At 38.6% G+C, this 14,887-nt stretch overlaps 2 protein-coding genes across 4 annotated transcripts in view; one reads left to right on the forward strand and one right to left on the reverse strand.

Annotated features, from left to right (window-relative positions):
• Positions 1–2,928, forward strand: part of SASS6 (SAS-6 centriolar assembly protein) — a 44,081-nt gene extending 41,153 nt beyond the window's left edge. The window contains exons 16-17 of the mRNA XM_070592183.1: positions 804–898; positions 1,002–2,928. Of these exons, the coding sequence (XP_070448284.1) occupies positions 804–898; positions 1,002–1,111 (205 nt within the window). The 3' untranslated portion in view covers positions 1,112–2,928. The remainder of the gene's footprint in view (positions 1–803; positions 899–1,001) is intronic.
• Positions 2,929–3,163: 235 nt separating this feature from the next.
• The window catches only part of MFSD14A (major facilitator superfamily domain containing 14A), a 48,910-nt gene continuing 37,186 nt past the window's right edge, over positions 3,164–14,887 (reverse strand). For all 3 annotated transcript variants that reach the window (XM_070592186.1, XM_070592184.1, XM_070592185.1), the window contains 5 exons: positions 14,352–14,423; positions 8,535–8,647; positions 6,959–7,056; positions 5,568–5,731; positions 3,164–4,529 (listed from right to left, as the gene is read on the reverse strand). In XM_070592186.1, the coding sequence (XP_070448287.1) occupies positions 4,323–4,529; positions 5,568–5,731; positions 6,959–7,056; positions 8,535–8,647; positions 14,352–14,423 (654 nt within the window). In that variant the 3' untranslated portion in view covers positions 3,164–4,322. The remainder of the gene's footprint in view (positions 4,530–5,567; positions 5,732–6,958; positions 7,057–8,534; positions 8,648–14,351; positions 14,424–14,887) is intronic.

Below are 14,887 nucleotides of genomic sequence, written 5' to 3' on the forward strand. Positions count from 1 at the left end.
GTTGTCAGGTAGTAAAAAGTGGCAATGGATATCAAAGATTAAAGAAAAAAAGTTAAAATTGAAAAAAATACCTCTTCAACTACTTAATTCTTTTCAGAAAGTTGGGAAAGGACCATTATTTCATTTTAAGGATATAATGTCATTGTTTTGCAAGTCTTTAACTTGTTACAAGTATACTACTAGAGCAACTTTAACAGTGAACGAATTTAGATAGAAGCAGTATAGTGGTAGAAAGGGGACAAATACAACTACAGAAATGCTCCCCCCTTTTTTCCAAAGTTCATATTTGTATTCATCTGATTAGAATTCATTATTGTACAATGTGTATATTTAATAATTATAACTTTGAAGCACTACAAAATTTTGAAGAGCTTTTGGTGAAAGAAAAAAGAAATCTTACTCATTTTAAATACAAGATGAGATAGAAATTATTAAATAATAATATTCTCTAGGCATGAACCTGTATATTTTTCTTCCATTGTGTATCACTTATGTGCCACTCTTTAAAATTATGTAGTAGTCACAGAATTTTCATTTCCCCCACATTCCTTATTCCAGTAGAAGTTTTAGTATTATTTATTATGACTTACTCTTTACTGGGAAGACGGGTACTTTGGCTTATGAATAAATTATTTGCTTAAGAAACCAGTGAAGAATGTGATTTGTTTTGAACAAAGCTATAAATGTAATTTAATTATAAATAGGGTATATGTATATAGATTAGATGAACCTTCAAAATTAACTTCTAAAGAGAAAATAAGACTTCGTTAAAATAAGTAAATAACTACTATTTTCTTTTTAAGTGGTGAAAATTTAGGGCTGGAATCCAAATATCTGAAGAAAAGGGAAGGTAGCATTCCTTTACGTGGGCTCAGCCAGAATCTATTTAATAATGCAGGTGAGAAGACATTTCTGAAATGGATGTGTACACTCTGATTTAATTAAATGTTTTATATAGACGTAAGTGAATACAAATAATCATTTTTTGTCCTCATTTGCAGACCAGCAGAAAGATGGCACTGTAGGAGGAGCATTACAGACAGCTTCGAAACCCGCAGTGCTCCCCCCGGCTGCTTCAGCCTATTTCCCTGGGCAGTTACCAAACAGTTAATCATAGTCTTGTCTTTTTTCATTGAAATTTTAGAAATTCATGTGGTTTAAAAATGTATTAACAGCATAGATCAAATCCTGAACAAGCAAGTTTCAGTTTACTTGATCCTCTATCAGGTTCAGATCCTTTAAGTACTGCTGTCGTTTCCTGCAGTTTAGAGGAACAGATTTGTGCTGGGGGATTGGTGAAGATTCTGAGTAGATGACACTTTTTAGATTGTGAACATAGTGTTTTATAGAATAATATTATGAATTTTATTAAACCAATCCTTAGAAATTCTCTTAAGTTCTAAGGAAAGAGTTGATCCTTATCAGGGACATTCGAATCATATTGAATATCTGGGTAAATTAAAACCTGCTCAGACATAACAGTATGAAACTAAAGAATACTAATAATTCATTTTATCATTTTAATTGGCAAAATAAAAGTTTTAAATTTACCACCTGAGAATTATGAGGGAAAATAATTATCTCCTAAGATGTGTGTATTATTGACATTTTCAGTAAAGTCCTAAAATCAGCTTAAATTACTGAATTAATCCTTCATAGCTAGTAAATATTTTCCTTGAAGCCTTTAAATGGACTATTAAGTCGATTAAGTAATTTTGATAAATTTATTATATAAATAATTTGGACAATCTATTTACTTGACCTGATTGGGTATGAAGTGCTTTAGTCATTTGAGCTGCCAAGTTTATAGGATTTGAATGCTTCCTGGAAGTCTACACTAAATCCAGGTTTTCTCTTTTATTTGAGTTTTATTAGTTTGTTACGCAAATCTGTATTAGTGGAATTTTGTTTTAAAAATTGTACTATACAAAATCTTTACTATAAGAACATCATGAATATTCATTGTTTATATCAGAACGGGTTCATTTTAATGTTTGCTTAATAACGTATGCAAAATAATTAACTACTGGAAGAAGTTACAACTCCCTTCTCTTCCATAACTAAAAGTTTCGAGTAAGAATTGTTCCTTGGAAAAAATCAGGTGCTTTAAAAAAATTCACGCAGAATCATAGGGTCCCATTGTTTTCTTGTTGACAACCATCCAAAACAGAGGAGCATTCTCAAGAAACTGCTAAATCAGTTTTTGTTTGCAAAGATTGCTAATGCTCATGTGATATTTTAAAAATTTTCAAGGACCTTAACACAGATGAAGAGAGAGGCATTTCAAGATATTAATGACATACTGACATTATTGGGTTCCATGATAAGACAAAGAATCTTTGCTAATTTTTTTATGAAGCCACAACAGTCTTATACTTTGAAACTGTACTGGCAATTGCAAGCTGTCTTAAACTAAGGATCCAGTCTAAAACATTTAATAACTATTATTAGGTAGTGACTTTTCATATAGAGTTCTTCCCTCATTTAGATGTATTAGAATACTTGGTTACAATAACTTGAAAGCACTTACTAATCTGGAAAGAAGCCTCGTGGGGATATTAGAATCTTTCTTGTACATACTATGTAATATATACAAAACATTGCGACAGGGTTTGGATGCAATACATGACATACCAGTAGTTTTTTTCTTCTTTAAATACATATATCCTTTTCTATATCCACACATGGAAAATTAGAATTTTCAAAAGATAGGATAATTTTGATATTAACTCGCTGAAGATTTTTTGTATTAAATGTATATATATATACAGACTTTTGAGTGTGCTAATTCTTTGCCCTACCTCTTAAACTTTATTTGAAATTTTTTTGCAATGTAAAATTGTACATGTGTTAATAATCAAAATGCTGCGTTTAATGTATTTCTGTAAACTGTGAGAGCTTTGTTAATAAAGTATTATTTTGGGAGTATGACATAGAAAGTATATAAAAACAGAAATAGGATTGACCTACAGTGTTTATGCTTAGAAAATTATGTACTTCCAGTTACTATATGGACTAAGTTTTCATTTCTTTCCTTTTGTCTTCCTACAAGAGTATTTTAGTGAGGGAAGAGAAGTGGATTCAAAACTTTGATTTGTTACTCTAAAAAGTGATTATGGTAACAAAGTCAAAATAGGCCTTACAGGGAATCAGAGATCAAGACTTTCTTTAAAAAAAAATCATTAAAATATTTAATTTTATTAACAGAATATTTACATTTCTTTTAAGACCTTATTTAACCATAATGAATGTTCCAAGTTTAAAAAGCATTAAGCAATAACCACACACAAGATGAAAACAGTGTAAACTATACAATACTTTATGTACAATTTTTACAAAGTAACACTTTTTTAAATAATATAACTGGACACAAAAATATACACTTTAGAGAAATTCACATCAGTAATTGTATAAAGCTCTCTTCTAGGGTCCTGAAAATTTAGGACAAACATTAGCTCTGTAAATAAAGTGTTACTGTGACAGTCCTGAAAGGCCACTATATATATTTATCTACATATAGATATCACATTGACATTTTCAAGGCTACCAGCTTTACTATATAATTTTTAGATTATGTATTCAAGTGTTGAGGTTCTTATGATTATGCAAACAATAAAAGAATAGTGGTATAAGTAGCTGGGGAACAAATTCGAGCCAGCATTTAGATTTACAGGCTCTAAATACCCCAATTTAAATTCTAAATGGCTGACATTTTCTCATTTCAAAAACAGTAGTGAATAATGTTTAAAATAAAATTACTACAAACAAGCTTGAAACATGATTCAGATTTAGTACAATTTTCTTAAGAGTTTTTTTAAAATGCAAACAATTTACCATTTCTTTACTTTAGTGCATCTGCATTAAGGCTTTGAATTATTTGACCCAAGATTTTATGATACTAAAATCTGACTCAAGATTTTACAATGTTAAAACAAACAGGTCCACAGCCGTACTATCTACTGTCTCACTCGAGTCAGCGTGGATGGGGTTAAAGCTCAACACTGAAGGACATGGGCGCAGAGCCGGTGCTAGTATCTGACAAGTTCCATAGACCGTTTTTAATTAAAGGATGTGTAAGAAAACAAACAGCTTAGTGGCAAGAAATTGGTGCTAATAAACAAAAGGTTTCTTTTCAAAAGAAATTGTAACATCTTTGGAAAACTGTCCGTTGGTTCTTTCTTTAGTTCCCACGCAGTTCATGCAGATACATTTCTTAAGACAATCTTAAAGTACACTGTAGATGGAAATGGAATGTACGTCCAGAACTACAGGTGAAAACTAAGACCCGGGTGCTGATAGAAAAGTCTTCCTGATTTCGGTTGTCACACATTTGTGTCCTGGAGTAAAGGTTCTTTGGCCTCTCCTGGCGCTTGTGTACTATGAGGATGGCTGTGACTGCCACAGTGCTTTCGCCAACTGCTCGACCTTAAGCTTAAATTGGTATGTTCCGGAATAAACAAGGCAACAAGCAGAGCCAGCAGTACCGAACAGGCTCCAAAGAGGAAGGGGGGGCCAGGGATGATGGAATTCTGAGGAAGAAAGAGAGAATTAGCATTTTTGCACAGCCACATTTGCTCAGAGGGAGAAACTGCTTCTCTTTCAGTGATAACCGATCGCCCTGATTACAAGCCGACGACTCCTCTTTCCTCATGAAAGCCACAGTCAGCAAATCACGCCCGTTCCGGGAGTGGACTCAGTGTGCAATTCTAGGGCGATAACTGATGAGAGAGAGCTGAAAGACTTTAAAACCAGCCCATAGAAAAATATATCTTCACTTGCAGCACCGAATCTGAACACGTTCTATGGGCCTGCACTTAATTTGCTAGTTCAAGAGGAAAACAGGAAGATCTCAAAAGTAAAATCAATTAGCATACAATATGAACTACAGTAGCAGAATCAATCCCCATTTTCTTTGTTTAAAAAGAGAATTATATTCTCTAGTAACTGAAAGTTGAGAAAACAGATAATGCTGTTACCATGAGGAGAATCAGAGACCTTTGTTTTAGCCCAAAATTACATTGTTCTTAGCAAAAACTTGCACTGCCAGTTTTAACTGTGTATAGCCCACAAACAAACATCCTTTTTTATTTACAAGTAGTCGTAGCTGGTTAGAAGATCAGCATAGCACTCTGCTCAATAAGCAAAGAAAGTGCCGAGCTGTTTGCACTGGCTAAAACGACAGTGTCATTTGCGGCGGTATTTGCAGTTGTGAGGAGCAGCAGAGCAAACCAGGGAACAAAGATGTTTACCAGCACTGACTCTTCATACAGGGACTCTAACATCACTGAAGTCTCAGATGAAAGACAAGCAGTAGTAATAGACAAAGGGTTGTTACCGATGCCATGACAAACTAGCATATTTAAATAACACAATTCTGCAGAGAAAAGGTATGCACAGCCAATTTCACAAAGAGGTGTACAGGAGAAGACAGTCCCTTAGGCTTTGGTTTTTAAGTGTTTTATTCGATCTAAAATAAGAATCTCACATAAAAGCTTTAGTGACCAAAAAACATTTATCATCTTTCAATCCAGCCAAATGAACTATTTATCACGTGAAGGAAGAATTACCTGTTCAAAGTGGTGCTGTGGGCTAGTGTTTGTTCCCAAGTCTGTTCCTGTCATTGGCAGTTCTTTAAGTTCTACATGAAATATGTAGAAAATGAATCCATAAAGAGCTGGTCCCAGACCATTGCACAATCCTCGAATTCCGGTTATCATCCCTTGAACGACACCTAAATTGTTTAAACAAAGTGTTTAGTACACCACTTATTTTTCCAACCCTAGAACCAGTACAAATATGAAATCACTCAATCTAAAACTCAAGGTGGTTTTTTGTTTTTTTTTTTTGAGGAAGATTAGCCCTGAGCTAACTACTGCCAGTCCTCCTCTTTTTGCTGAGGAAGCCTGGCCCTGAGCTAACATCGTGCCCATCTTCCTCTACTTTATATGTGGGATGCCTACCAAGCATGGCGTGCCAAGGGGTGCCATGTTCACACCTGGGATCCAAACCTGCGAACCCCGGGCCGCCGAGAAGCGGAACGTGCAAACTTAACCTCTGCGCCACCAGGCTGGCCCCTAAAACTCAAGGTTTTATCAGACACTAGCAATTTACTGTGATGGCCTTAGAAATTACTTAGAAGCCATCAGCTCTATGAAGTGTGGTAAGCTACCTGACGTCAAGGGTGACAGGTATACCTGTATGTAGGTCTAATGTAAAAGGAATGTGGGTAAAAGCACTTTATTTCCTTTAAAATGTCCCTTAGCTAAAAATCAGGACTGAGTTCACAAGCACAGTTGTTAAAAACACTGTTCCCAAGAAGATACTTCAGACCCCATTTAGCCGAATATAGACCCTTTTCATAGTTTGATTTTTGTTTGTCTCTGGGATCTTCTCTCAAACTTAAAATGCAACTTGCTTTGGCAACAGGTCTTTCTCATTTATCAACCAAGTGACCACCGCCACTCTTTTGTAACACCCTTTTTTCCTTATGACTAGATAAAGCCTATCTTTTTCAAAGAATTCTTCCTAATCTGTTACCATTTCAAGAATTAAGTGTTCCTGCCATAAAAGCCTAAGACAATAAAAATGTGTTCTCTATGTTTCTAGATAAGTGAAACCATAGGATTGTAACAAAAGGGTTATAAGTGTACCCCCAAGGTATCTAGCACATCATAGCAAACAATAAATAAATGGTTAGTGAATATAAGGTGGCCAACCTTCACTAAATTTTCTAGCAAAAGAACAGAGAGGGCCACATTCTCAAAATGAGAGACAAGAGTCTCGGTATCCATCCACCTCGGTAATACCAAGAATGTGCCTGTCCTCTTTACAATGAAAACTATTTAAAATTCTCTACCTGAAAGATGCACTTATGTTTCAGTACTTACGAAAGAGAGAGAACAAGGATTAGAATATTCTGTACTTTTACGTAATTATCACTGGCTCCTAATCAGCTCACCTTGTTGATCAGCATCAGCAGTCCGTGAAACGAGTGCGCTGACAGCTGGGAAGGTAATGCTAGACATGGCCGCCACGGCCCCAGCAGCCCACATCATCCTGGAAGCAAAGCAGCAAAACGCAACACTCAATTACTCTTTTTCACTGCACCTGTCAAAGTCAAAGTACAGACCTAAAATCAACTAACCCTTACTGGGAAATGGCTGTGCTACACGGAAGAGAACTGTACTTGCTCTATTCCTTCCCTCCTGGGTGACTCCGGGCAAGTCACTTTCAAAGTCTAACCCTATTGACTCTTCCGGAAAGCAGAAATACAAGTTATTCGCAAGAATGGTGTGGGGTTTTAATGTAGCACTGGGATATCATTCCAAACTGTAAAATGTGTTGGCTATTTCTGCAAGGGCAGGGGGGAGGGTATGTAAGAGTAATGTATAATACACATGAAGAAACATCATTAAATGTTTCCAAACATGTGAAGCCAGAAACTCTTCTGGCAAGGTTCCCATGGAAGATAATACTGATTTGATCTAAACCTTGGATGCTCCTGGCTTGAGATTTAAAAATGTTTTAGATAATTTAAATTGCAAGCACTTCTTTGTAAAAGCTAGACTAGAAAACAAAATGTCGGGGCCGGCCAGGTGGCGCAGCAGTTAAGTTCACACGTCCTGCTTTGGCCTGGGGTTTGCCAGTTTGGATCCCGGGTGGGACCTATACACCACTTGTCAAGCCATGCTGTGGCAGGCGTCCCACTTATAGAGGAAGATGAGCACGGATGTGAGCTCAGGGCCAGTCTTCCTCAGCAAAAAGAGGAGGATTGGCAGCAGATGTTAGCTCAGGGCTAATCTTCCTCAAAAAAAAAAAAAGAAAAAGAAAACAAAATGTCCATCAAAACACACTCTTGATGCTTATTCACATCCAAGTACAGAGATGATGTGTTCAGCTGCATGAAACACTCATGCACACTATGGGGTTCAGTCCTGTAACCCGAGCACGAAGGGGTATGTGGGCAGCCTGACATCAGCATCAGCATCACCATCACCTCCCCGCAGGACACCAGACTGGCAAGGAAAGCAGACTTCTCGGCATGAAGCCGGGACCAAAACAACTGCTCTGATCTCGGTCACTTCTGCTTTGCCGTCAGTCATGACCACCGGCGGTACTCAACTTTTTTTTCTAACCAGAAAAACAAAAAAAGGTAAACAACGTGAACCTTCAGGGCCTTGGGCTTTGGGATTACGTTTTTTCCAGGTGACAGACTGATCTAGATGAAATACTCAGTAGAGATTCAAAAACCCAATAATCTCATCCAAAGACCCAACTTGTCACTTAGACATAGAATGCCACTTTTCTATCCTCAAGCCAGTCTAGGATATATACACACACAAGTGAGAAATTTGCATTATATACATTTTGAGACAAAAAAAGCATAGTAAGAGACAGATTAAAGTCTAAGCCTTAGTTGAGAAGCAAATGAAACACAAAAATTTTGTCAGGTTTACCTCAATAAAGCTGAAAAAAGAAAAAAATACAAAAAAGGCAAGCACCAAAATTAAGAAAATTAAAATATTTATACCTACCAAGGTTCTGAACCGAAGCCATACCATGCCAGCTGTAATATTTGAAATCCCAGACCCAATAAAATGGTGTTCTTATTTCCAATTGACCTCATAAGTAAACTCAAGACTATGGTCTAGAAAATAAGAAAAACCACAATGGTTTATCAGAATAAAAAAAAACTTGTAAAACTAAAAAGAAAACAAAATATTTGGTGATTTCTTTGTATACCATACAGGACTATTTACCACATTTCTACATTTTGGCTTTTCAGCAATAATCGCCCTGAATCTATTTGAGACCATTACTCCAGGCAGATGAAAGGTCCCTCTGCTGACACAGATCCAGCTTCCGGGAAAAAGTGAGAAACTGAAAACAGAAAGGGGAACTTTCTACTCAGGACATTTCTACTGAGGACCACTAAATCAGAAATTGTAAACTGTGGGGTCAAAAGCTTCTAACTGATGACTTGGAGATCTTTATTAGGTAATAGTTTTAAAAAAGTTTTTGTAGGTCCAAGTTAATCCAAAATGCGTATTTCCCGACTAGAGAAAACTGAAACAGTCTAACAATTACTCACGTATCCTTCACCTGTGTTAACCTGTTGCTGAAACCGTGATGTCTTGATGAATCAGTTTAACAGGCATGCTTTGGGACAGGTATAGTGTAATAACTGAGCAGACAGCCTTTGGAACAACAGCCTGGATCACAACTGTGGCTTCGACTGTGTGACCCTGGGCAGGTCACCTCACCTGGAGACTCAGTTTTGTCTCTTACAAAATGGCGATAATAGTATCTACTTTAAAACTTTGGGATATGAGTTAGACGAGATGATATTTACCTAAAGTGCTTATTTCGCACTGTGCCTGGCACATAGTATTTAATAAACAATATTATGACTTGATGGGTTTTCTTGCTTTTCCTTTTCAAAGCTAAGAGAAATTCAGTAATGATTTGGGAAACTAGAAAACATTTTTTGCTATTTTAAGTATTAAATATATCACTTAAGATGGCAAGTAATCCACAGAAGAAGTGAAAATAATTCAGGAAATCACTATTTGATGACTGGCTGGCACTCTAAACTCATAATGATCAAGTCTAAGTTTAAAATTCTTTAAGTTGAGACAATCATTTAGAAGTTTAATCAGACTTAATCACAAATAAGCCAGTGGAAAGCAAATGAAGATTCTTTTAAGGATTCTTGAACAATTAAGACTCCTAGCTTTCTCCTCTGAAAATTTTCCTTCACTCAGGTAAGTTCCCCACGGCATGGAACCTTGTTGGATTACGTCCTTCAACAACCACAGCCAAACGGGAGCCTACCCAGAGTAAGCAGTGAGCAAAGACAAACTTCCTTCTACATGACCCTAACTGGGGACACCGATGTTCTCCGTGAGGGCAGGGACTTCTCTCTCTTTTCTCTTTGCATCCCCAGCACCTAGCATAAGTTCTTAAAAAGTATTTATGAAAAGCATGCATGATTTTAAATATGTCATGATATTCTCAACTCAATAATGGAACAAATTAGTTAGCATATACAGTGTGTTAGACAGGAAAAAATTTTAATTCCATAGAACTCTCATTTTGAATATGAGAGAACCAAGTCCCAAAGGTTAACTGACTGACAACTTACCGAAGATGACGCAGCTAATTAACAGTTAACTGACATCAGCTCTGGCCAGTCAGCCAACAACTATCTGCCAAGTTCCTACAATACCCACTGGCTATTCCAGGTCTGAGGGCACTGACCTAGGGGTTAGTGAGTAGGTCAAAGTGCCAGTCCCCAAACAGATTCCTCCTACTGGAGGGAAGACAGACATAAGCATGCTTATTTAACAGCGTAATTCCAGCTGGTAGCTGCCATGAAGAAAAAAAAATAGGGTAGCATGATGGAGGCACTGCTTGAACCAGGAAGGGCAGGGAAGGCCTATCCCGAGGTGACCTCCGAGGCGAGAGCTGAAAGAGGAGGAGGAGGAGGTAGTGATATGAATATCTAGGGGAAGAGAGCACTCCAAGCGAGGTGACAGCAAGTGCAAAGGTCCTGGACTGGAGTGTACCCAACAACATGGAGAATGGAGGAAAACGAGGTCACGTCAAGAGTCTAGATTTTATCCTAGTAGCAATGGAAAGTGAATTTTAAACAAGAAAGCACTATGATTAAATTTCCACTTTACAAAAATTATTCTGCCCAGTGGTAAATGAGCTACAGGGAGACAAACATGGAAGCAGAGAGGCCAGACAGAGGCTACTGCCATGGCTTAGACTGGGCTCCTAGGAACGGAGATGGTGAGAAATGCTCTGATTCAGAACATATTTTGGAGACAGAGGTGACAGGACATACCATCTAATGGAGAAAGAAAGGAATCAAGAATGATGCCAAGGTTTCTGGCCCCAAAAACCAGGAGAGTGGTGATGCCACTGAATGACATGAGCAGCACTGGAAGGAGGGAATCCAGATTTTAGTGTGGGCCACGTCAAATCTGAGATGCCCACCAGATGCGTCAAACAGGAGCTCAGGGATTGGCCTGGAGGTATAAATTTGGGAGTTACCAGCATACTGAGGACTACATGAGAGCACTGAGGAAAGGTGTAGAACTCACTATATCCATGCACTCATGTAAACATTTATTTCGTGCAAGTGTTATCATGCCTACTGAGGCCAAGGAAGTGATGGGCCTCAGACAAACCAGAGAGTAAAGGCCCCAAAGGGGACAGCAACTATCTGGCTCCCACTGGAAAGAGGGTCTATCCATCTTACCAGATATCATAATTTTGGGGGAGAAGCTTCATATCCATATTTTCATATAACATCTCCCAAGTTTTAAATGCTTACTACTAATTTTTCAAGTTTTAAAAACACTACGGAAAAAACCAGTGACTTCTAATTTAGAACCTTCTGGGGTGCAGGCACAGTGCGGGGTGTTAGCGTGACCAAGACAAAGGTAATACGACCCTCGCAGTCTAGTCAGAGCTCCTGTTCACAATCTACTGAGGCAAAGATCACCAGAAATAAACAGAGGTAAAATCTGGCCTGCAGTGCGTTCTGTACAATGAGAGAGAGACGCCCAAGTCAACATGGGAACTCAGAGAGGGAGACCGAGGGCAGAGCAGGGGAGGCAGTACGGACAGCAGGAACACGCACAAGGGCAAGCAAGAAAATAAAGAGCGGCACAAACGGGGAGCTGCAAGCGGCTCGGTGCTGCTGGAAAGCAGGGTCAAAGACACTGGTCTGTCACTGGCTTGAGAGGTCAACAGGGGACAAGTCATACTAAATTGTATACCTGACAAACACAAGAATACAAGGTAATTCTACCTTTGGGGCTATAAATTATACTTAATATTTTAGTTCATATAATGACAGAAAAATGTAATTATCAGTATTTACACGTATACTACACATGCCTATTCACCTACTTTCAAAGTCCAACTAATCTTCTCACTTTTTTTAAGTGTGACATTTTATCTCAAAAACGGTTTCTATGTAGGGGTTGGCCCAGTGGTGTAGCAGTTAAGTTCACATGCTCTGCTTTGGCGGCCTGGGGTTTGCAGGTTTGGATCCCAGGTGTGGACCTACACACTGCTTGGCAAGCCATGCTGGGGCAGGCGTCCCACATATAACATAGACGAAGATGGGCAAGGATGTTAGCTCAGAGCCAGTCTTCCTCAGCAAAAAGAGGAGGACTGGCAGTGAATGTTAGCTCAGGGCTAATCTTCCTCAAAAAACAACAACAGACAAACAAACAAAAGCCGTTGCTATGTAGGCCCCCAAAGCTAAATGGTCATTTCAGTATGTATTCCTTGTGGACGGAGATTGCGTATATACCATCTCTGCCCCATCAGCGTGGGCTGGATGGTGGCTCGTTCCTTCCCGATGCCCAGCCCTCAGGACCCTCCTACTGCACTGCTCTTTCCAGTACAAAGCCGACCACGCCCCCTCCTGTGTTCACGTGCCTGCCCTTCTAGACTCCGGGCTCTTAGGGACTGTTTTCCACCTTGTATCCTTTATGCCAGGTGCCATCTGCTGAGCAGAGGGAAAAGTTCCTCTAAAGCACTTTCAACCCATCACTCCAGCAGTCTGAGTGTTAACTGCTCGAATTTACTAGGTGCCTACAGCTCCCACAATCACTTAAGTATGAAACGGAACTGTGGACCTTACAGCTATTAATCTCTTAAGTGTCATTACTAAAGGTTAGCCTGTGCTTATTAGCAAATCTAGTTTCAGCAATATATGAAAAAGAGAAGACATCACGACCAGGCTGGATTTACCCCAGGATTCGAGGTCAGTTTAACATCTGATCATTCATCAAGCTCTACTTTTACTACTAATATATTTTCCCTTGTGTCATGCTTCAGAAAGGTTTTTTAAAAAGCTGTTTTTAAATACAGGCAACAATATTTTCTCCTTCAAAGCTGAAGAGCATTTTTTCTGATAGCCAGGAATGCATACTTAAATGCAATGTTTTCCCAGGTCAAAGATTTTCAGGATAAAACTGAAGTTAGAAATAGCACTAATACTCAGTGCCATGTGTACTTCTGTGTGGGGCCACGGGAGGGGTACAGTATAGAGTTTAAATTTAAATTTGAAATTTATCACTAAACCTACCAAAAATTCATAAATGTTGAGACCTGCAGAAGGAATCCTACCTAAGAAACAGTGAAACATCCAAGAGTCCTATGAAATGGAGCCTACCTTCCGTTTTCTTAAGAGCAGAATAAAACAAGGCGGCCGCAACCTAGTAGACTGGATCTAAGGAGGGAAAGAGTCTGAGAGTGCCTCACCTGCAGGTCTAGAAAAAGCAAAGGCGAATGGCAAGAGCTGGGTGGGGCTTTTTCACAGAAACACTGTGAAGGAGAAAATTCTGGTCACTGGAGAAGAACAGTACTTGACTGTGGAACAGAGATAGTTGGGAGGCCAGGATGAAATTATCTCCTAAGAAAATCCAAATTCCTGAGCTGACTAATATCTTATCATCAAACAATGCGGGGGTACCAACTGGGTTTCCAAGACAAATACTTCCATGCCATTCCTCTGCTCAAAACACTCCAATAGCTTCCTTTCTTCCTGTCAGTCTTATGACGACCTGGACAGGCCCCACGATCTGGTCCCTCTCCACCTCTCAGACTGACTTTCCTGACACTCTCCCTCGCTCACTCCACCAGAGCCACTGGGGCCCCTGGCTGTTGCTTACACATCCCAAGTACAGTCTCTCAAAGTTTCCTGTTCCCGCTGCTTAGAATCCTCTTCCTCCAGATTCCCATGGCTTGTTCCTCATTCCTTTGGGTCTCTGCTCAAATGTCACCCTGTAACAGCAAGGCCTTCCCAACCCTCCCAGATAAAATAACACCCTGCCTCAGTCTCTCTCTCTATCCCCCGTACCTTTTTTTTCCTAATAGTTTCATTACACCCAATATGTTTACATTGACATATTTATGAATTTTCTGTCTTATCCCACATTCGCAAACTCCGCAAGAGCAGGGGTTTAGTTCACTGCTACATCCCCAGTGCCCGACACACAGTAGGTATTCAATAAATATTTACTGAATGAATGAATCAACAGAACAGGACTCATATAAAATTTCTGACTTTATGCAGGTATATACGCGTGTAAATCAATAAACTCTCTTTCTGGTTTATACATCATATAATAATATGCATCAGTCCCAAAAATCTGATCAATACTAGCTACACTAACAAAACTGAGTTTCTGAACCTATAAACTTCCAAATGCTGACACTGGTGATTCCACCAAGATATCATCCCTTGAGTACCAGATGAGGCCCCGTCTAGATGGGCAGCAGGGTCAGCACTCTATGACATCACTAACTAAGATGACACTCACCTGGGCAATAATGGAAAGAATGCCAAGGACTGCAATAAATGCTGCAACACTTTCTTGTGAAAATTTCATTATCTAGAAGGTTCCCAAAAAAGTAACATAAATAAATTAAAAAATACAACAAATACCGTACTAATGCAATTACTTGTATACTGACATTAAATAGGCTACAAAAAGAAAATGCAATCTTTTTATAAACAAAGAATACTTCAGAAGAAGAATCTGGCTTTCACTGAGAAGAAAAATTATAACAAGTGTTCACATACTAAAAACAACAGCTACTTACTTTAGATTAAGTAAATCTAAATCCCTTAATTTAAATTTACAAAATTGGAGACAGGTATCAAGCACTCAGAATCTATTTTACAAATAAATATTGCACCATTTTGTGCTTTTTATGGGTATTGATAAAGGCTCCATCTCTGCCTAGTAAGACTAGTGTTCAGGAGAAAAAGCCGAATGCTCTCATTTTGGCCCGCTGCTTTACTAATATATGCTCTCAATCACGAGGAGATTGCCTACAGCGGGTGCCCGGGTTA

Source organism: Equus przewalskii, chromosome 24, assembly GCF_037783145.1.
Source record: "Equus przewalskii isolate Varuska chromosome 24, EquPr2, whole genome shotgun sequence".
Lineage (NCBI taxonomy): Eukaryota > Metazoa > Chordata > Mammalia > Perissodactyla > Equidae > Equus > Equus przewalskii.